Source organism: Gekko japonicus, unplaced genomic scaffold (assembly GCF_001447785.1).
Source record: "Gekko japonicus isolate JY-2015 unplaced genomic scaffold, Gekko_japonicus_V1.1 scaffold220, whole genome shotgun sequence".
Classification (NCBI taxonomy): Eukaryota; Metazoa; Chordata; class Lepidosauria; order Squamata; family Gekkonidae; genus Gekko; species Gekko japonicus.
The window spans coordinates 1,012,833-1,036,166 of record NW_015165836.1 but is presented as its reverse complement, the minus strand read 5'-3'; the positions used below and the strand labels follow the sequence as shown (position 1 = coordinate 1,036,166).

Here is a 23,334-nt window from a genome sequence, read left to right as displayed (position 1 = left end):
GGCTGGTCCTGCATTGGGCAGGGGGTTGGACTAGATGGTCTGTATGACCCCTTCCAACTCTATGATTCTATATATATATCTGTAAAGACTACGAGATTGGGCATGCACTACTAGAATAGAAAGTTTAAATTGGTGTCGGTTTCAGAATCATTTGGTCCCCTCCAGCTGCGTGCTTTGAAATCTGATCCTGTGCACATACACTAGCATTGTCTCATGTGTGCCTGCCTCAGTTGTTAATTTTAATGTAGTGGTTTGGGTGTCGGACTAGGGGCTGGGAGATCCAGGTTTGAATCCTTGCCCTGCCATGGAAGCTGGCTGGGCGACCTTGGGCCACTCACACACTCTCAGACTAACCTACCTCACAGTGTTGTTGTGAGCACAAAATGGAGAAGAGGAGAACGACGTAAGGCACTTTGGGTTCCCAATGAGAAGAAAGGCGGGCTATCAATAAATCAATTAAAAAATGAGTACATTGAAACAATAATTTGTCATCCTTCCCTCTTATTTTTCGCTTTCTTGCACCGCAGTAATGCAATCGTAGTAATGCGATCACAAGTTATCTCTGATGCCGTTCCTCAGGATATCCAAAGAGGTCAAGCATCCTACCCCTTTGCAATAGACGCCATTGGCAGAATGTTAGGCGGAGAATGTGGGGATGCCGCGCGCAAGTTCCCATCAAGGAAACCCGCCGGGAAAGCGAGGAAGCTCCGCCCCCTAACTCCTGGGCAGCCAATCGGCTCCAGGAATCGGTTGCTAAGCTGTAGCGTCCTGGAGGAGGGAAGGAGGGACATGGCGGACTCCAGGCCGGGCATGTACCGGGGGGAAATGAAAGACCAGCGGCGGCACGGTGAGGGTTCGAGCGGCACGCTGGACGGGTTGCGGTGGTTTGCCCGAACGGCGTAAAACCGGAGAGGCTTCAAAAGTGTTGGCTAGGATAGCTAAATAGATAGAACCTCCGTGTCCACAGGCAGTATACGCTGAGTATAGTCTATGTTGAGAGGCAGTATATGGTCTGAGAAGATATCCTCCCCTGGATCTGGGCATTATATTATGTATTAGAACGGTGTCCTCGACAATTGCAAAATGTAGAAGTTTCTGATGATTCACGACCTTTTTGATACCCTTCTCCCCTTTTTTCCTGTACCCTTCCAATTATATAATAAATTGTGTGTGTGTGTGTGTATATATTTGTGTGTATATATATTTGTGTGTGTGTGTGTGTAGTTTGGTGGGAGGGAGGGATAAAAATCAAATTAATAAATAAAATAAATAAATAGTGGTTAAGTGCGAGGACTCTAATCTGGGAGAACCAGGTTTGATTCCCCACTTCTCCACTTGCAGCTGCTGGATGGCCTTGGGCAAGCCATAGTTCTGTCAGAGCTGTTCTTGAAAAAGAGCAGTTTCTGTTAAGAGCTCTCTCAGCCCCACCTGCCTCATAGGGGGTCTGTTGTGGGGAGGGGAAGGGAAAGGAGTTTGTAAGCCGCTCTGAGGCTCCTTTGGGTAGTGAAGGGCGGGGTATAAATCCAATCTCTTCTTTTTCTCTTCTGTCTGTCTGTCTGTATATGTATACACACACACACACACACATATATATACACATATATATGTGTGTGTCTGTGTGTGTATATATATATAAATTACCTATGTGTGTGTATATATGTATGTGTGTATATGTATACGGTCCAAATCCCCCCCTCCCCCCCCACTTCCGGTGACCAGCGGTGGGATCCTCTTGGAGCTGACTATATGTAGGACATGTAGAGCTGCCAAATCTGGTTTGGGGAATTTGGGGAGATTTGGGGAGTGGAGGCTTTGGAGAACAGTGTGAGGGGTGCAGGAGGGATTTCAGCAAGGAGTGTTGCCATAGAATCCACCATCCAAAGCAGCCATTTTCTGAAGATGAGCTGTAGTTCTGAGAGACCTTATAACTTTTGCTTCCCTTTCTTTCAGGTTATGGACGTTATATTTATTCGAATTCTTTTTTCCAATATGAAGGGGAATGGAAAGAAGGAAAGAAACACGGTGAGAGAAGTCTACTTTATGAGAGAGCCGTGAGAGCCACTGAGATTTAGTGGTTAGAGTGGTGCCCTGGAGAGACCTGGGTTCAAGACACAATTCACTTAGCTCACTGGGTGACCTTGGGCTAGTCCCCCTTTCAGCCTAGCCTACCTTATGGGGTTGTGAATGTCAGCAGAGAGAACAACGTATGTTGCCTTGAGCTCCTTGGAGTAATAGAAAAGAGTAAGAGTCCAGTAGCACCTTAAATACTAACAAAATATCAAAGAATCAGAGAATCACAGAGTTGGAAAGGGCCAGACAGGCCATCTAGTCCAACCCCCTGCTCAGTGCAGGATCAGCTTGGAGTATCCCTGACAAGCCCTCTCATGGATCGCTGCCTTGTTGCGGCGAGGGGGCTTATGTGGTTCGATGAGGCTGCAGGCTATACCGTGGAGGGCCACCCAGGATGGACAGGCCACAGTGGAGAACTCAGACAAAACGCAATCCACTGGAGAAGGAAATGGCAACCCACTCCAGTGCCAAGAAAACCCCATGGACAGTAACAAAAGGCTAAAAGATATAATGCCGGAAGATGAGCCCCTTAGGTCGGAAGGTGTCCAATATGCTACTGGGGAAGAGCAGAGGGCAAGTACAAGTAACCCTAGAAAGAATGAAGCGGCTGAGCCAAAGCCGAAAGGATGTTCAGCTGTGGATGTGTCTGACAGTGAAAGGAAAGTCCGATGCAGCAAAGAACAATACTGCATAGGAACCTGGAATGTAAGTTCTATGAATCAAGGTATGTGGCAGGATATGAGCTTTCATGAGTCACTGTTCACTTCTTCAGATACCCACGAAAGCTCTTCCCCTGCCACATATTTTGTTAGTCTTTAAGATGCTACAGGACTCTTGCTCTTTTCTAATGCTACAGACAGACTAACACAGTGTAATGTTTTCATGTTTAACTGTGTGTGTGTGGCTTTAAAAGTTTGGTTTGCATGGCTGTGATGATAATCTAGAGTGCTGGAATTAGGCAAGTGATATGATTGGTGAGTGACAGAGAGTGGGAGGGGTTTTGGAATGGATGCTGTGTGGAGGATTTGAATGTCTATCAAGGGGGTCAGTTAGAGAGGACAGTTGATAAAAAGTTCAGTTAAGCTATGTATGAGAGAGAAGGAGACTTATCCCTGTGTGGGTTGTTAAGTTCTATGTCTTAGAGTTGAATAAGACAGTTGATAAGTTAAGAGCATTCTGAAGTCTGAAGGAGAGAGAATCTTGTGTGTTATGAAAAGTTGAAGTATAAAGAAACAGTAACCGTATATGGCCTGAAGGGAAAAGGGTTACAAGGTTACATGCCCAGATCCCTGTCAGTAAGAGGGAAAAGTGTGTGGTACACCAAGCATTTGTTCAATATTCAAGCCTTCCTGGTTACAATGAGTTAATCTTTTATTTGTGAATTACTTCAATAAATCCTCTTTTATTCAAATATACCCACTCTGAAAGAAATACTTCCCAGGACCACATAGTACCTCGAATGCCTTAAACCCTCGACATACCTACCCAGAAATAGAGAGAGCATAAAGGTTTGGAAATCCTTTTAAAATTTCCTGGTGGCAGCCAGAATATCCAGTAGAATAAAATATAAAAAACACTTTTAAAGTAAAACCAGACCTCCCCAGTTAAGGGGTCGTCACACACAGCTACACATGTTGATCGATCTCTTTTGGAGTAAGGTTGAGATAACAATGTGACAGAAAGGGTATGGTGGAAATGAGATTTCTGTCTTGTAGCACAGGCCGTTAACCACTGTGCTCCGCCGGTTTGTTAATGTACAGTGGGTAGAGGCAGGGTTTGGAATAAATCTTTGATTTCAGTGATTGAGCCAAGTTTTAAAAATAAGACTAGGAGGTCAGGCTTTTTCTTACTTAGGCTAGTTAGTGTTAAAAAATTGGTGTTAAAACTTTTCATGGAGAGCTCAAAAGCGCTAATCTGTTCTGGTCAAGACTCCTTGCCTTGTCAATTAAATTTCATATTTACAAACCAGGAAGGTGAATCTCGTGGCAAGACATTTGCAGTGTTTACCACTGGATGGCAGAAGAACTCTGTAGAAAGAGATTGCAATTAGTCAGAAGTCTAGAATGGCTTTTCTGTTTGTCAAGAGGCAGGGTGGGAAAACAGAGATTCATTAAGGAATTGTCTTTGGAAGGTACTGGAGAGCCAGTTTGGTGTAGTGGTTAAGTGCGCGGACTCTAATCTGGGAGAACCGGGTTTGACTCCCCACTCCTCCACTTGCACCTGGCTGGATGACCTTGGACAAGCCGTAGCTCTGGCACAGCTGTTCTTGAAAAAGAGCAATTTCTGTCAAGAGCTCTCTCAGCCCCACCTACCTCACAGGGTGTCTGTTGTGGGGAGGGGAAGGGAAAGGAGTTTGTAAGCCACTCTGAGACACCTTTGGGTAGTGAAGGGCGGGGTATAAAACCAATCTCCTCTTCTCTTCTTCTTCTTCTTCTCTCAAGGGCAGTTCGCGAGAGAGCTCTCTCAGCCCCACCTACCTCACAGGGTGTCTGTTGTGGGGAGGGGAAGGGAAAGGAGATCGTAAGCCGCTCTGAGACTCCTTCGGGTAGTGAAGGGCGGGGTATAAATCTGATTTCCTCTTCTTCTTTAAGCAAGATCTCAAAAAAATTAATATGTGTGTGTGTATTTGTCAGAATTAAGAGTTCTGCACACAGGTAGCCTTCAGAGGTCAATGATGTCTCATTGCCTGCTTTCGTCACTATCATTTTGTTGAAGGGTGTTTTTTTTTTGCTTTTTCAGGTCATGGGAAGTTGCTGTTTAAGGATGGAAGTTATTACGAAGGCGAGTTTGTAAATGGAGAAATTGTGGGCAATGGATTTCGATACTGGGCACATACAGGTTAGCATGGCTGGTGATACGTACGATGTGTACTGTAAGGCACTGAAGGATTTGGTGGTGGTTGAAAGCTGCTGGCAGGGATTGGCTCAGCTGTGTGCTTGTCATAGAGGGAATGAACAAATCAAAAAGTGGCTCTGATTCTCATTGGCTGAGCTGCACTCTTCCTAAGGATGTAAGGTATTTTCATCCCAGATTCTTCTATGTAGGTATTAATCCATCACAACATACAACAATGGCATAATTTGTTTCCCCTACTGACAAAGAAGTCACACTGGTCCACCTGACAGAACTGCCATTGGCTTAAAACATCCATAACATGTGATGTGACCTCTTGCATCCTTCTCTATAGATAAGGACCATGATGCAGTAACAGAGCACATGATTTGCAGAAGGTCCCAGGTCCAGGCGCCTGCAAAGAAAGGGCCACAGGTCCTTCTCTGCCCTCAGATCCTACAGAGACATCGTTCCCTGCTAAACTAGTCTGGGCTATATGGACCAAGAGACTGATACAGTGTAAAATAGCTTCACATGTACCTGTAAGCAAGTTTGTTCTGAAGCAAGTTTAACTTCCTTCAAAGGGACTTAGGCCTGGTTTACACATGATGCTGGTGACATAATGAACTCCTGGTGGGGATTTCTCTCATTTAAACTGGGCTGCAACCCGTGAAGACAAGACCCGTCAGGGCTACAGGTCCCTGGACCTGCAACTAAGCATGTGTAGTTGTTTTGCGCAGGCCGCAGCCCAGTTTAAACAAGGCATGAGCTCATGAACCTGCCTTGTACTGAGTCAGACCACTGGCAAGAGGGGTCATAGTTTGGTGGTAGAACATCTCCTTGGCATACAGAAGGTTCCAGGTTCAATCCCCAACATCTCCAGTTAAAAAGGACCAAGTAGTAGATGATGTGAAAAACCTCAGCCCGAGACCCTGGAGAACTACTACCAGTCTGAGTAGACAGTACTGCCTTTGGAAAAAGTGCAGAAAAGGGCAACTCGAATGATAAAAGGGTTGGAACACTTTCCCTATGAGGAAAGGTTAAGGCGCTTAGGGCTCTTTAGCTTGGAGAAACGACGACTGAGGGGTGACATGATTGAGGTTTATAAGATTATGCATGGGAAAGAGCAGGTAGAGAAAGAGGTACTTTTTTCCCTTTCTCACAATACAAGAACTCGTGGGCACTCCATGAAATTGCTGAGCGGCCGGGTTAGAACGGATAAAAGGAAGTAATTCTTCACCCAAAGAGTGATTAACACTTGGAATTCACCCATTACCTGATCGCTTTAACTGGAGATGCCGGGGACCGCACCTGGCACTTTCTGCATGCAAACCAGGTGTTCTACCACTGAACTAGGGGTCCTCCCAGATGCTAAACATATAAGCAAGTTTACGCTGAATGGAGCTTAACTTAGTTCAAGGAGACACAAGACCGAACTAGAAGTTATGTTGGCAATAGATCCAGCCTGTGGCCACCAATACCATTTTAGAGAATATTTTTTTCCATTTTAAAAATGCTGTAAGGCCCACAAGACGGGGAGATCCAGATGATCCTGTTCCCCATCCCATTCCTTTTCAAGCACCGAAACAGTTGGATGGGGTCAGCACATGGAATGGGGGTGGAACAAGATCTCCCAGTCTCCCCACACCATGAGCCCAATCAGAATGGGGCCCTTGCTACATGAGAGCCAGTTTGGTGTGGTGGTTAAGAGCGATGGACTCTAATCTGGGAGAACTGGATTTCATTCCCCACTCCTCCGCATGAAGCCGGCTGGGTGGCCTTGGGTCAGTCACAGTTCTCTCAGAGCTGTTATATCAAGAGCAGTCCTCAAGAGAGCTCTCTCAGCCCCACCTACCTCACTGGGTGTCTGTTGTGGGGAGGGGAAGGGAAAAGAGATTGTAAACCACTCCGAGACTCCAGGTAAAGGGCGGGGTATAAATCCAACTCTTCTTCTTCCTCTCTAAAATGGTGTCAATGGCTACGAGTCAGACCTGTGGCCGCTATAACGTCTAGTGTGGCTCCTAGGTCCCTTGCATGGGGAATCTCTTCTGCCACATCACATAGAAACCAGACCTTACTTCTGGGGCTTGCTTAGCATTCACTGTAACAAGTCCCCCCGTTACAAAGGACTTTGAACGAGTGTGTGCCATCAAAAAGCTGTTAAGTCGACTATGAAATGAAAGTACTCTTTATTCCTCCCTTAACCATAAAGAACATACTGTGAATCTCTCTCTCTCTTTTTTTTTTGTAATGTGGCATTAAGATACCTTGGTTTTAAAGACCTGGAGGAATATGGATTACGATTCCATTAGTTTGTAAGATAAAGACCCAATGAACACTTCCTTTGTTCTTCATTAAGCTGTCCTGGTAATAAAAAGCCACTCGGTAATTATTCACTTGTAATGTCTCCTATCGCCGCTCCCCAAGAAAGGAATGGTCAGAGTCTTTATTGGCACATCAGGGATTATTAAGCGGCGTTTGCCAGAGGAATCGCCCCCCTCCCCCTTGGTGTTTTACTTTATCGTATATTTGATTCAAGGGAATACTTATTCGGGCCAGTTTCTCTATGGGGAGCTCCACGGGCACGGAGTCATGCAGTGTAAAGATGGCCGGAAATATGAAGGGGACTTCTGCTATGGAGTGCAAGAAGGTAAGAGCAAAGCGTGGGTGGAGGCCGTCTGGGGGAAGGTGGGTTTTGGACATCCTTAAGAGCAGTGGCTCAGGAGAACAGATCTCCACGTAGAAAGTCCTGCACGGTATAGGTAAAGGTTTTCCTTGCTCGAAAGCCAGTTGAATCCGACTCTAGGGTTGCGGTGCTCATCTCCGTTTCAAAGCCGAAGGGCCAGCGCTGTCCGAAGACGTTTCCGTGGTCATGTGGCCGGCATGACTAAACACCAAGGTGCACGGAACGCTGTTACCTTCCCAGGGACTCTAATCTGAGAGAACCGGGCTTAATTCCCCACTCCTCCACTTGTACCTGCTAGATGACCTTGAGCAAGCCATAGTTCTGATAAGAGCTGTCCTTGAAAAAGAGCAGTTTCTGTCAAGAGCTCTCTCAGCCCCACCTGCCTCACAGGGTGTCTGTTGTGGGGAGGGGAAGGGAAAGGAGTTTGTAAGCCGCTCTGAGACACCTTTAGGTAGTGAAGGGCGGGGTATAAATCCAATCTGCTCCTCCTCTTCCTCTTCTTCTTCTTCTTCCAAATAGGAGCTCCTCGTTCACTGGAGAATTTCATAAATACATGAGTAGCCTGCTGGATGGGACCAGTGGTCCATCTGCCATACTAAGCAGACTTGCACCTTTGTAGTTCGTGGACTTAGAGAGGCATACCTCTGTTTAGAATTGCACTAACAGACACTGAAACCCTCCTCCCCCCAAAAATCATTAGAATAAAAAGAGCCAGGACTAAAAAGAACAGCAGGGGTATAAATAGACAAGGAAGTTGAAAACCCCGTGCCGGTCCTCTAAAATACTTGGAAAGATAAAGATGCCTTTGCCTCAAGACCAATGTTCCCTCTAAGCTGAGTTAGTGTGAACTTTGTTGTTCAGTCGCACAGTCGAGTCCGACTCTTTGCGACCCCATGTGAGCTAGCGCACGTTTTTTCAGCCTCCAGCTCACACATTTTTGTCTTAGCTCAGGAAGGAGGGCTCTGGAGCTAGCTCATTTACGCAGTAGCCAAATCGCTCGCTCACACAACTTTAATGCCAGTAGCTCACAAAGTAGAAGGTTTGCTCACAAGACTCCACAGCTTAGAGGGAGCATCGCTCAAGATCGAAGGCATGTAAACCTGCCTGCAGATGAGCCGCAGTGGGAACAGAGTTCTACAAAGGGGCCGCCACTGAATACAGAGGAGACCATAGTCAAGACTGGCCTGTGAGAAGCTGGTGACTCCAGGCCTGTTTATGTCTCTCAGCCTAACCTATAAAGTGCATTTCTGGGATGACATGGAGTAGGAGGGAAGAACACCTTTGCCGCTGCCCTAAATGCCTTGGCAAAAGGACAGCAATGGGGGGGGGGGAATCAAATAAAATAGTTAGTTTTTAGCAATCCATTAGCCGTTTTCTGATCTGATTCCCCCCCCCTTCCGCAGTTTCAAAACCAGTTGTTTTCTGCCCATTGTTCTCTTCCAATTTACTTAACCTTCCCTCCGTCCCAACTTTTTCCCGGTTTCTTTTTAGGCCACGGATTACTGACCGACAAGGATGGGCAGCAATATGAAGGCAGCTTCCACGAAAACAAGAGACACGGAGGAGGGAAAATGAGGTTCAAGTAAGGGCTCTCCCCCCCTCCCCAGTTTCATTCTGTTATTTATTTGACGCATTCATGTCCCAAAACAAAGTGCTCCGGGCAGCTTTAGAACGTTGGCTAAAGCAAAAGCAATTAAATAAAAACATTGGGGGGGATTCTACAGACTGCAAGCATGACGTGCTCACGGGAGTGGATCTTCCCCCTCCCCAGCAGCCCCTTTTAATCCCCGTGAAGGCAGTGCTGAGAACACCCTCATTTATAAAGAAGAAGAGATTCAGTTTATACCCCGCCATTCACTCAGAGTCTCAGAATGGCTTACAGTCTCTTTTCCCTTCCCCTCTCCTCCTTCCCCTCCCCTGTGAGGTAGGTGGGGCTGAGAGAGCTCTTGAGAGGACTGCTCTTGAGAGGACAGCTCTGAGAGAACTTGTGGCTGACCCAAAGTCACACCAGCGACTGCATGTGGAGGAGTGGGGAATCAAACCCGGTTCTCCCAGATTACAGGCCGCACTCTTAAACCACTATACCAAACTGGCTTCATAGAAGAGCAAGAAGAAGAAGAAGAAGAAGAAGAAGAAGAGGAAGAGATTGGATTTATACTCCGCCCTTCACTACCCAAAGGTGTCTCAGAGCGGCTTACAAACTCCTTCCTTTCCCCTCCCCACAACAGACCCCCTGGGAGGTGGGTGGGGCTGAGAGAACTCTGACACAAACTGCTCTTTTTCAAGGACAGCTGTGCCAGAGCTTGTGACTGACCCAAGGTCACATCAGCAGGTGCAAGTGGAGGTGTGGGGAATCAAACCCGGTTCTCCCAGATTAGAGTCCGCACACTTAACCACTACACCAAGCTGGAGTGAGGAGGAGGAGGGGTGAGGCGAAATCAGCCCCTGCATCAGGGGTCCTCAACCACTTTGAGCCTGCAGGCGTCTTTGGAGTTCTGGCCCGGTGTGGGGGGCACATCTGCAGAATGTCCTGTGTGATTAGCAGTGACTCTCCAGGGTCTCAGGCAAAGAGCTGTCTTTCCCAGCGGTGTGATGTGTGGTTCAGTGGTAGAGGATCTGCTTTGCACTCAGAAGGTCCCAGGTTCAGTCCCCGGCACCTCCATTTAAATGGATCAGGAACAATGCTCCCTCTAAGGTGTGAAGTCCTGTGAGCAAAAATTCTACTTTGTGATCTACTGGCATTAAAGTTGTGAGCAAGCGATTTGGCTACTGCATAAATCAGTTTGCTCTGGAGCCGTCCTTCCCGAGCGAAGACAAAAATGTGTGAGCCGGAGGCTAAAAAACTCAGAGCTAGCTCACACTAACTCAGCTTGGAGGGAACACTGATCAGGAAGTAGGTGAGGTGAAAGACCCAGACCTCAGAACCCCGAGCGTGGCTGCCCAGCAGAGCAGAAGAAGAGAAGAAGAGATTGGACTTATACCCCGCCCTTCACTTGGAGTCTCAGAGCGGCTTACAAACTCCTTTCCCTTCCCCTCCCCACAACAGACACCCTGTGAGGTAGGTGGGGCTGAGAGAGCTCTGACACAAACTGCTCTTTTTCAAGGACAGCTGTGCCAGAGCTTGTGACTGACCCAAGGTCACATCAGCAGCTGCAAGTGGAGGAGTGGGGAATCAAACCCGGTTCTCCCAGCTTTGAGTCCACGCTCTTAACCACTACACCAAACTGGCTCTACACCAAATTACACAGTACTGACTGATAAACTAATGAGTCTCTATAAGGCAGGTTTCTGTGTTCCTTAGTGTAAGGAAGAGGCCATGACTCAGCAGCGGTGTCTGGCGTGCAGAAGGTCCCAGGTTCATTCCTTAGCATCTCCAGCGAAAAGGATTAGGTAGTAGGTGATGTGAAAGACCACAGCCTAAGACCCTGGAGAGTTGTTGCCCGTCAGAGTAGACAAGACTAACCTTGATAGACCAATGGTATGATTTAGTATAGAGCAGCTTGCTGTGTTTGTCAGTTCAGCACTTGCTGCTTGAATGCAGATGCCAGGGGCTGAACCTGGACAGGCAAAACGTGGACTGTGCTGCTAAACTGTGGACTACCTGAAAGTCATGGAAGCCAGAGGGGATCCGAGCAGGATGCGGTCGTGGCTCAGCTGTTGGAATAAATGAATACCACAGTTTATCATTCTCTGCACTTGGCAACAGCTCTCTGGGATATCAGGTGAAGAAAGGGCTTTTTCCATCTCCAGCTATCTGAGACTCTTCAACTGGAGACGCCAAAAACCAAACCTGAGCCCTTCTTCATGCAGAGCATCTGCCCTGCTGCTTAAGGATGGATGCTATCGAATTCCTCATTCAATCGCTGTTTTCAAGTTTTCTTCTCCCTGTTGTGAACTGTGAACCCATGAGCCCTTTATTTTGGGTCCATTTGCCTTTTCCCCTCCTGGCTAAATGAATGTGTCTTTACAATGTTATTGTCAAATCGGTTGCGTGTAAGTGGCATATAGTGTTTTAAAAGGGCATCAAAGAAACAAATGAATTGAGAGCATCAGCAATGAAAAGCTAGCAGAATAAAAAGATGAATGGAGACAGTATGGGAGAACAAAGCAAGAAAAGAAATGGAGAAGGACGTATTCATACATCCCTCCCATGGAGCCACAGTTCCTCCCTGAGATGTCCATCAGACTGCAGGGAAGGGGCTGCGGCTCAGTGGAAGAACATTTACTTGGCATGCAGAAGGTCCCGGGTTCAATCCCCGGCATCTCCAGTTGAAAGAACCAGGTAGTAGGTGGTGTGAAAAATCTGTACCCAAGACCCTGGAGAGCTGCTGCCAGTCTTAGTTGACAGTACTGACCTTGATGGGCCAAGGGTCTGATTCGGTATAATTTATTTATTTTTATTTATTATTTAGATTTCTATCCCGCCCTCCCCGCAGGCTCAGGGCGGCTAACAGGGCATAATGCCAGATAAAACAATATAAAATGTTAAATTACACATAGACAAATAACAAACAGTTAAATAACATCCTAAAACAAATTTGGTGCTCCTCTATTCGCTTCCAGATGTTAAGATTTTTAAAAGCAAGATGGCGTTCTCAGTAACATAGCTAGACAACTACGGCAGTGCATATCCCACTGCCCTACCGTCCCCTAAAAGACGTCCCGTCCCCTCCAATGATGCCCACATCAAGATGGCAATATGCGGAACTCATAGGGCGTTGGTGGAACAGTGATGGTGGCGGCTCCTATTCAAAAGCCTGGCGGAAGAGCTCCGTCTTGCAGGCCCTGCGGAACGGTACTAGGTCCCGCAGAGCCCGGATCTCCTCTGGGAGCTCATTCCACCAGATAGGAGCCGCCACCGAAAACACCCTAGCCCTGGTCATCACAAGTTTGGTGGTCCTGGCAGCTTCATACATGTTTCAGAGCATTTGCAGTAGAAAATACGAACATGGGAATCCCCCCCCCAAGTATTTTATATATCTGAAATAGGCCTCCAGTCTTTGCCAAAAAATATTCCAATACAACAACTTTTGAACACATCCAGACTCACACTGTGCTGCCCTGACGTTCTTACTCAGCAAGAGTATGTTCCCGGTGGAATCTCCAATCCCTCTAAGCCCTTCCTCCTGGCTAATATATTTTTCTTTGGTTTTTAAGAAACGGGGATGAATATGAAGGCGACTGGATCCTGGACCAGAGGCAAGGCCATGGACTGCTTCACCGTGCTGACGGGACTGTCTACGAGGTACATGAACAAAGAGACATGAAGCTGCCTTATACCGAATGAGACCTTTGGTCTGTCAAGGTCAGTGTTGTCTACTCATGCTGGCAGCTGCCGTCCAGGGTCTCAGGTGGAGTGTTTCACGTCAACTATCACCCGTTCCTTTTAGCAGGAGATGCTGGGGATTGAACCTGGGGCCTTCTACATGCCAAGCAGATGCTCTACCATGGAGTCACAGCTCCTCCCCTAATGCATGAATCTGCCCTGTGCGGAATCAGACCCTTAGTCCATCAAGATCAGTATTATCTACTCAGACTGGCAGATGCTCTTGAGGGACTCCGGTGGAGTCTTTCATGTCACCTACCACCTGGTCCTTTTAGAAAGAGATGCCGGAGATTGAACCTGAGACCTTCTGCATGCCGAGCAGGCACTTTACCACTGAGCCACAGCCCCTCCTTGATCTTTCATCTATATATTTGCATGACTGGTTTGCCCATGAAACATGCCTAAAGCAGCTTCCCAAGGAATCAGTAAACACTAAGGTCATTAAAGAGCCGGTTTGGTGTAGTGGTGAAGTGCGCGGACTCTAATCTGGGAGAACCGGGTTTGATTCCCCACTCCTCCACAAGCAGCTGCTGGTGTGACCTTGGGTCAGTCACAAGCTCTGGCACAGCTGTCCTTGAAAAAGAGCAGTTTGTGTCAGAGTTCCCTCAGCCCCACCCACCCCACAGGGTGTCTGTTCTGGGGAGGGGAAGGGAAGGGAGTTTGTAAGCCGCTCTGAGACTCCAAGTGAAGGGCGGGGTATAAATCCAATCTCTTCTTCTTCTTCTAAAACCATTAAAAACAGTAAGCAGGAATATGAATAAAACCGGCAGAATGAAACATCAGCATTAAAAAGCGAGAGGGGATATTGCGGAGTTAAAAGCACAATAAAATGGCTTCAGCAATGGTAGCATTTCCATGAGGGCTGTCCACAAACGCCGTCATATGAGCTAAAATTGCAAAGCAAATGAAAATGTCGTCACTTTGTATCTAAAATCTTAGAGAGAGGGCACCGGGGGAATATTGGGGTGTACGTATGGATGCACATTTTGCAGCTAAGGTGCCACCACTTGAGGTGTCAACACTGCACCACTGGCCAGCGTGGTGTAGCGGTTAAGAGTGGTGGATTCTAGTTTTGATTCCCCACTCCTCCACGTGAAGCCAGCTGGGTGACCTCGGGCCAGTCACAGTTCTCTCAGAGCTCTCTCAGCCCCACCTGCCTCACAGGCTGCCCGTTGTGGGAAGAGGAAGGGAAAGGCGACTGTAAGCCACTCTGAGACTCCTTCAAGTAGAGAAAAGCGGGATATAAAGACCAACTCTTCTCCTGAAAAAGCCCCATCTCTGCTTCTCGCTTCAAAAGATGGAGGCATATAGAGAAAAGCGTTGACATGCTGCTTTTGACTGGCAGGCAGGGGGTTACTGGAGACAGCCATTCTTCAGTTATCCTCATCTCAGGCCATTTAAAGCTAAGGGTCAGTGTTTCGAACCGTGCTCAGAAGCAAATTGGCAGCCAGCACAGGAGGAGGAGTTATGAGAAGAATCCATAAAACAGGGAGCTGTTCCTTCCCGGCCACCGTTCCAGTAGATGCTAACTCTTTTGTATTCTGAGATTCTTTGCGAGTTTAGAAATTAATAGTGGGTAATAAAACAACCCTGCAAGGTAGGTTAGGGAGAGAGAGAAAATGATGGACCTAAAGTCACGCCATGGGTTTTACAGTTTGGCCGAAGCCCTGAACCCAGGTCTCCCCAGTCCTAATCCAGTCACTCTCAGCCTAACCTACCTCACCGGGTTGTTGTGAAGATAAAATGGAGGAGAGGAGAATGGTGTAAGCCACTTTGAGTCCCACCATTGGGGAGAAAGGCGGGGTGCAAATGAATTAAATACATAAATGGGGTAATTGTGCAGTACCAGAATCACAGAATCATAGAGTTGGAAGGGACCTTCAGGGTGTCAAACATAAGGCCCGGGGGCCAGAACCAGCCCGTCCAGGGCTCTTATGCGGCCCGCAAGCAACTAGGAGGGAGTACTCAGGAGTTGGTGGAGCCACTCCATTGTGGCTTCCGCATGGCAGAACAACCTCGTCTGCAGCAGTCAAGCGTCATTGAGCATCTGCCCAATTTCGCTCTGCTGGCTCTCCAGTCCGCCTATGTGGGGTTTCCTCTGGATCCCCCTCCCAACCCATGGGGCCTTGTGGTGAGGATACACCAACTCGGAACTTAACAGCTGCCGTCCTTTATACAGTCTATATCTCCGGTACCTGGCAATACGTTTTAAGGCACACATGGCCCGGCCCAACAAACTGACATTCATGTCAGATCTGGCCCTCGTAACAAATGAGTTTCACACCTCTGATCTAGTCCAACCCCCTGCACAACGCAGGAAATTCACAAATACCTCACCCCCCCCACACACACACCCCATACCTAGAAGATGGCAAAAAAAACCCCTCCAGGATCTCCAGCCAAACTGGCCTGGAGAAAAATTGCTTCCTGACTCCAAAGTGGCGATGGGCATTTCCCTGGGCGTGTCAGAAAGGACCACAAGAACTAAGCCCTGATGCGACCCTTCCTGCCCTCCCTCTCACGATCTGCTCAAGCTCACCAAATCAGCACTGCTGTCAAGTGGCCATCTAGCCTCTGTTTGAAAACCTCCAGAGAAGGAGAGCCCGCCAATATTTGTTTCGGCAGTTTTGCATTTTATATATGTATTTTTCTTGCTTTATTGTGTATTCGGGAAGGGGGTGTTGTGTGGTTTTCTCGGTCCTTTTTAGGTCCCCCCCCCGCTCCCCTCCCCCCCCACACTTTTGTGGCTTTCCTGCTCTCCACCGCGACACATGGCTTACCCTGTCGCATTGCCCAGAAGAGGCCGCGGCTGCACCCATGCATGATAATGCCGGAAATTAAAAAATGAGTCCCGCTGCTGATCAGCCTGTGAAGATGTCAAAGGCTGTCATCCAGACACACCGCTGACCCAGCGTGGTTGTATTTCAGCAGACAGCATCTCACGTTCGCCGGTGAGATTCGGAATCATCCCAGTCCCGCAAAACACTGTAGACCATCTCAATAACCTTGTACAAATGGAGAGGGGGAACAGTGTACATTTCCAAAGCCATTGAGGGTGGTCTGCATTCAAACCAACCACTTTGCATTTCTCCCAGAAGAATACAGGAACCTCAATAGATGCTGAGCCACTGATAATAATGTCCAGGGCTTTTTTTGTAGAAAAAGCCCAGCAGGAACTCATTAGCATAATAGGCCACACCTTGACACCACAGCTCATTAGCATATTAGGCCACAGCCCCCTATTGCCAGAAGTGTGGTCATCCAGCCACACCCACCTTTTCTTATTCTGTTTACCTTGTTTGTGGTCAAAACCCAGGGCCTTTTTTTGTAGCAGGGACTCCTTTGCATGTTAGGCCACACACACCTACTGTAACCAATCCTAATGAGTTTCTGCTGTTGGGTGTGGCCTATTATGCTAATGAGTCCCTGCTGGGTGTGGCCAACTCAGGAGCCAGCCGGAATTCCGTTCCTGGTATTCCTGCCCAAAAATAGCCCTGATAATGTCCATGTTTGAAATACTTTGTACGTGTTGTGCCCTTCACAATAGCCCTGTAAGGCAGGCAGCTAATAGTGCACATTACTCGGGCTGAAAAATGAGTGGGATTTGAACTATGCACAATGCCTATTGCATTATTCATCAGCTGTTAGGGAAATATAGAAGTTCAAGGATTGAAGAATCCCATGAGCCTTAAGCACCCACCCTTCAAGGAGGCTCTCCGGTGTTTCTCTGTATGATTTACTGCTCTACCTTTGACTACTCCTTAACAGTTTGCACTGTGGAATGGGTAATTCTCTGCGTCTGGTGCGGTCTGATAGTCAAGTCATTCCCATTGCAGAGATGCACAATTACTTGTCCTTAGAGGAGGCTGCCTTTTGCTTCTCTGCATGAATCACTGCTATGGAGTGATGGCTTGCCAATGGACATTTGTTGCTCTCGGCCAGTTCTGCTGCTTCAGGTTCATTGCACGATTTACCATGTAGAAATGCAGCCCCATTATTTGCCTTCAGCAAAGGTTTCAGCGTCGCACAACTCTATGAGCAACTGCTCTGGGCTTGTGTCCTTCCTAACAGAGGGCATGCCTACAGGAGTGTCAGGCAGGAACACGGGGCATAGGCTTACGTTGAGAGCAGGTGACTCTTCCACTTGCATACTCTAAGCTAGGTGTCCCCAGCATGGTGGTCGTGGGCATCACCATGGCACCTCCTGACATCTTTTCTGGTGCCCGTCAAGTGGCACAGAGGCTGGCGGGACCAGATTGAGCTTTTGCCCAGCAAAGCTTCCGACAGGCCACTGGAGATTCGACTGGCTGAGCAGAAGGATCTGCACAGCGTTACTGAAGTTAAACCGTGGTCATCGTTTTGTGGCTGGCCCCGCCTCCCGCGGCAGCCATTTTGTGGCAGCCGTTTTGTTGCTGCATCCCTATGCTGTGTCAGGATTCCAAATGTGCCCACTGGCTCAAAAATGTTGGGGACCATCTAAACCAGTGTTCCCTCTAAGCTAAGTCATTGTGAGCTAGCTCACAGTTTTTCAGCTTCTAGCTCACACATTTTTGTCTTCGCTCAGGAAGGATGTGGCTCCAGAGCAAACTAATTCATGCAGCATCCAAATCGCTCACTCACAACTTTAATGCCGGTAGCTCACAAAGAAGACTTTTTGCTCACAAGACTGAGTCAGGCCATCGGCCATTGGCCCATCTAGCTTGGTAATGCCCACCCTGATCGGCAGGCGCTCAAGCAGAGAAAAGTCTTTCCCGGCATTTAGAAGCTGAGATCATTTGTACGCGGAGATGCCAAAGACCAAACCCCAGACCTTCTGCACGCAAGGCATGTGCGCCGCCACAGGGAACAAACCAACCCTAGAAAGCATATATATGAAACACATATCTAATACAGATTCCCATTTGAAGAGCATTAAACAGCAGTTAAGGATAATTTAAAGAAAGAACCAAGGGGATGCATTTCTTCCCCGCCTACCCTTCCTGATGTCTCCTGCCAGTCTCCTTTCAAAATGAAGCAGAGAAGAAGATTGGATTTATACCCCCACCACCACCCTTGACGACCCGAAGGAGTCTCGGAGCAGCTCACAATCCCTTCCCCTTTCCCCTGGGATGCTCACTGGGTGACCTTGGTCCAGTCATACACTTTCAGCCACACCTGCCTCACAGAGTTGTTGTGAGGATAAAACCATGGGTCATTTCATAGAAAAAGAGGTGCAGGAGCTCATTAGCATAACTCATTAGCATAACTTATTTGCATAGGCCACACACCCTGACATCACCGGAAGGCTCCACTGGACTGTTTTGGATTGCTAGCTATTTGGGGGTGGGGAACGTGCAGATCTGCCCTCACGGAGGAGGGAGAGCTTGTACCTGAAGGCGGGCCGGGGGGGGGGGTGGTTCTGCAACTTACCTGGCTGCTTCTTGCTCCTCGTGGTCTGACTGAGGGCTCCTGGGAGCAGGGGGCGGGGCTTGTTGCATGTGCCCGCCCCCTGGGCTCCTTACTGCAGGAGCTCCACTCCTGTGCACTCCCACAGGAAATGACCCCTGGATATAACAGACAGAGAAGGTACCAGACAGCAATCCCTTGGGAGGGAGCTCCCCAGACTGGGCACATCCGCAGCAAACAGTCTCTCCCTCTCTCTGGCATGCACCTCACTTCCAAAGGCAGGGCCTTAGTTTTGCCAGCCTCCAGGTCCCCCCTGGCCACAGGGGATGGGGGGGCGTAGGGTTGCCAGGCTGGGAAACTCCTGGAGATTTGGGGATGGAGCCTGGGGAGGACAGAGACCTCAGTGGGATACAATGCCGCAGAGTCCAGCCTCCAAGGCATCTGATTTCTCCAGGGGAACTAGTCTCTGTAGCCTGGAGATGAGCTGTACTTTCAAGGGGTCCCCAGGTTCTGCCTTGAAGTCTAGCATCCCCAGTGGGGCCTCAAGATCTCCCAGAATAACGCCTGGTCTCCAGACTTCAGAGGTCAGCTTCCCTGGAGAAAATGGCTGCTTTGGAGGGTGGACTCTGTGGCGCTGTACCCCACCGAGGTCTCCCCCTCCCCAGGCTCCATCCCCAAATCTCCAGGAGTTTCCCAACCCGGGGTTGGCAACCCAAACGCACACCCATGACGCCCTACACGCCCATACAGACAATCGCAATATCAGAGTCTAATGAGCCACTCTCTGGCTGCCGTGCCTAAGTTTGCGCATCAGCTCACCAGGGCGCAAACGAGATTGTATTAAAAATCAACAATGGCTCAGGAGGGGGGAGCCGGCGTAAATATTTTTATGACCCACCGAACGTGCTGCTAAGTGCGTGTGAGCGTATTCGGGCCTTGGCAGCGACGAAACACCGCTAATTGAAATGTTGCTTCTGAAACCGCATTAATTGGCAATAAGCGGGAACCTCCTCGGTGCCTCCTCGTGCTGAAGACCTTGAGAGTTCCTCTCCCTTTTTAAAAATCTTTTGGTCACGCTCGGTTTTCTGCCACTTGATGGCTCTCTAACATTTGTCTAGAAGGCTCTCTCCTGGAGGAAAAAATGTTTCAGCTGGGCTTCGGAGGCTTCAGAAATTCTGCTGCGGAGTTGTCGTCCAATGGAGGTTGTCAAGCAGAGGAGGGAGCAATTACACCCGTCAGCTTTGCCCTGGGGCTGAGATTATTATTGGAGTTGTAGCGAGGTTTCGCCCAGCAAAGGTGGCCCATGAGTCGGGTTGCCGACCTCCAAGTGTGGGATTATCTCCCAGAAAACTGACCTCCAGACCGCACGAATCGCTTGTTTGTTTATTATTCATTTGTTTCATGAATGAGAGCCAGTTTGGTGTAGTAGTTAAGAGCACTGTACTCTAATCTGGGACAACTGGGTTTGATTCCCCACTCCACAGGCAGCTGCTGGTGTGACCTTGGGTCAGTCATAAGTTCTTTCAGAGCTGTTCTCTCAGAGAGAGCTCTGTCAGCCCCACCTACCTCCAAGGGTGTCTGTTGTGGGGAGGGGAGGGGAAAGGGATTGTAAGCCACTCTGAGACTCTTTCAGTTAGTGAAGGGCGGGGTATAAATCCAACGTCTTCTCTCTCCTTCTCTTCTTAAAACATTTGTTCCCCTTCTCCTGAAGAAAATGGCTGCTTTTGAAGGCCAACTCACTGGCATTATGCCCTGGGACAACAAAGCAGCAGAGCAGTGTGTAACGCTATAATGATACTGAAAGCATATCTGTCTGTACTTTAACAGTACAGGGCTCGGCAGTGGAGCCGCAAGGCCGGCAGCGGCGGCCGGGACCGTTGGGGGCGGGGGGACCCTTCGCGGGGCTTCCTCGCCAGGGCTCGGATTGGGGCACCGGGGGGCGGAGTGGGCACTTCCGGTGATGTCAGGGGGTGTGGCCTTATGACACACTTCCGGTGATGTCAGGGGGTGTGGCATATGCTAATGAGTTATGCTCATGAGTTCCCCTAGCTTTTTTTCTACGAAACGACCCCTGGCGCAAGGGCTTCTTTCCTTCTCCCAGCAATGCAGAGAAGCAGGTGTCTCCGCTGCCGACAGGCCGTGCCTCACAGCTCACTGGCTTCAACAGGTTTTAAAAAAACGGTGCCAGTTCCATAATTTTGAGGATTTGGAGCAAAGTCCTTTCATTGATTTTTCTTTTATGAGATTCTCTGAGGTTATGAAGAAGCGGCATACATTTTTTTTAAAGCTGAGAAATAAATAAAAGACCGTATTCTCCTCTCAGTCGGGAGAGAGGGAGAACAGTGCGATGTGACGATACGGCCGTACTCCCAGACACATTCCCACTGTGGAAAGACCTTAGCTGTTTTCATGATGCATGCTGGGAATTCTCCCCAAAGGGACACAAGCAGACAGGGAGGAGCTCGTATTGGTCCGTGGGCCATGTGTTGGGCGGCTCTGTGTTACGACCGGTCACTGTCCCCTCCTTTCGCAGCCCAGGCAGGTTGCAATAAACAACAACCAGGTAGTCCCTGATGACTTACCACATATGGCTGTTGTGACGGGCACCTAAGAAAGAGAGATGAGTGGATCCTCCCCATTCTCATGCCCTCGTTGCTCCAGAAGTTCACTCTGCCTCGAACCCTACTTCTCCCTAATTTGTTCACAGCGAAGAGGACCTCTGTCCTGACCTGGATGGCCCTGTTTAGTACTTGGATGGGAGACCACCAAGGAAGACCAGGGTTGCTATACAGAGGAAGACAATGGCAAGACACCTGTGTTAGTCTCTTGCCTTGAGAGCCGGTTTGATGTAGTGGTTAAGAGCGCATACTCTAATTTGGGAGAACCAGGTTTGATTCCCCACTCTTCCACATGCAGCTGCTGGTGTGACCTTGGGTCAGTCACAAGTTCTCTCAGAGCTGTTACATAACATAAGAACATAAGAGCAATGTTGCATCAGGCCAAAGCAATGTTGGATCAGGCCAAAGGCCCATCTAGTCCAACACTCTGTCACACAGTGGCCAAAAATACCAGGTGCCATCAGGAGGTCCACCAGTGGGGCCAGGACGTTAGAAGCCCTCCCACTGTTGGCCCCCCCAAGCACCAAGAAGACAGAGCATCACTTGCCCCAGAGCCCCTATCTATACCTTGTGGTTAATAGCCACTGATGGACCTCTGCTCCATATGCCTATCTAATTCCCTCTTGAAGCCGTCCATGTCTGTTCTCGCAAGAGCAGTTCTCAAAAGAACTATCTCAGCCCCGCCTACCTCACAGGGTGTCTGTTGTGGGGAGGGGAAGGGAAAGGAGGTTGTAAGCCATTCCGAGACTCCTTCAGGTAGTGAAGGGCGGGATATAAATCCAATCTCCTTCTCCTCCTCTTCTTCTTCTTCGCCCTACAGGGACTTGACAACACTTCCTACCACAAGGAGAACTTCTAAAATTAATTCTTTAATTGGAGCATGCTCGTTTTGCTGCAATTTCTTCAATTCATTTGGATCCCCCCCCCCCGGTGTGTTGCGGTTGGTGGTAACCCCAAAAAAACATCCTTGCTGTGATTGCAGCAAGGTTCTTTTTGCGCAGTGTTGCACTGATGCACTCTGCTCTTCAGCATGGGTGAAGCATCACAGCAAAAGAATATTGATACAACCCTATGCACGAAGCACGTCAAGAGGGCTCTCTTGCAGTGTTCTGTCGATGGTGCATGCTCACTGATGGTACAACCAAGGAGAGCAGCTGTGGCGAAGAGCCTGCGTTTCTTTAATCGGACTCGCTTTTTAATTCACTCAGTATCTTGTGAAAAAAATACAAAAAGGGACAAATGAGAGTTTTGAACTCACTGGCTGTGCATTGACAACTAGACCTGGCCATTCAGAATTCCCAAATCCAGGGAGAAAATTTGGGCCAGGAGAATTTTGGAAGCGGCCCTAATAGGACGATCCCTGCTGGATCAGACCAAAGGCCCGTCCAGTCCAACATCCTGTTTCCCACAGGATGTGGGTTGGCTCGACTGCATGTCAGTTATGCGGGCCTGGGCTGTTTTATCCCAGTCCTGTTTCTCGGGCACGTGACAACGTGTGTCAGAGATGTATTTGAAAAATATTTGCTGCACATTTTCCCAGCGTTGTTGAAAGTGGCAGGACGTTACTCACTCGGAATTAGCTCTTGTTTTGCATTTATTTACATTGGTTGAAGAAAATTCCTGGAGATTAAATGTTCCGAGATCCGTTAGTCATCATATTTACGCCCGTGCCGCCATGTATATATGTGATTGAAAGCTTCCTGAGACTGCCAACAGCAATAATCGCTCAGCGTAATTGAGGGGAGCCGATGTGCAGACGCTTCTCTTGGAGCTGTTAGCATCTTGCTGGAAAAACCGAGGAGCCAAATGAAGGGCTGGGATGATCCTCCACTCGGGTTGCCTCTGCCCGGCATAGCTGACAGTTTGAAAACATAGACTGAAGAAGTTTTGCTTCGATTTAATGTAAAAGTATGGTCCTAGAGAAATTTTTCTCCTTCTCCCAAACTACAATGACTCGAGTGTATCCAATGAAGCTGATGGGCAGGAGGTTCAGGAAGCACACAAGGAAATACTACTTTATGCAGAGAATGATTAAAATGTGCAGTTTGCTGCCAGAGGATGTAGTGATGGCTGCAGAAATAAACAGCTTTAAAAGGGGATTAGATAGATTCATGGAGGAGAGGTCTATCAATGGCTATGAGCCACGGTGGCTGAGGGGAACCTCCACATTCAGAAGCACTAATCCTCGGACTCGCAGAGTCAGGAGGCAACATCAGAGGAAGGCCTTGGCCTCTATGCCCTGTTGTTGGCCTTCCAGAGGAACTGGTTGGCCACTGTGTGAGGTAGGATGCTGGACTAGATGGACCCTCACTGGTCTGATCCAGCAGGGCTCTTCTGATGTTCTCATTAAGGCCTCGGCCTCTATGCCCTGTTGTTGGCCCTCCAGAGGAACTGGTTGGCCACTGTGTGAGACAGGA

General features: G+C 48.5%; 1 protein-coding gene across 1 annotated transcript in view; it reads left to right on the top strand.

Annotated features, from left to right (window-relative positions):
• Positions 1-789: 789 nt before the first annotated feature.
• Positions 790-23,334, top strand: part of MORN1 (MORN repeat containing 1) — a 54,536-nt gene continuing 31,991 nt past the window's right edge. The window contains exons 1-6 of the mRNA XM_015410926.1: positions 790-847; positions 1,951-2,022; positions 4,810-4,908; positions 7,442-7,552; positions 9,080-9,170; positions 12,746-12,833. Of these exons, the coding sequence (XP_015266412.1) occupies positions 790-847; positions 1,951-2,022; positions 4,810-4,908; positions 7,442-7,552; positions 9,080-9,170; positions 12,746-12,833 (519 nt within the window). The remainder of the gene's footprint in view (positions 848-1,950; positions 2,023-4,809; positions 4,909-7,441; positions 7,553-9,079; positions 9,171-12,745; positions 12,834-23,334) is intronic.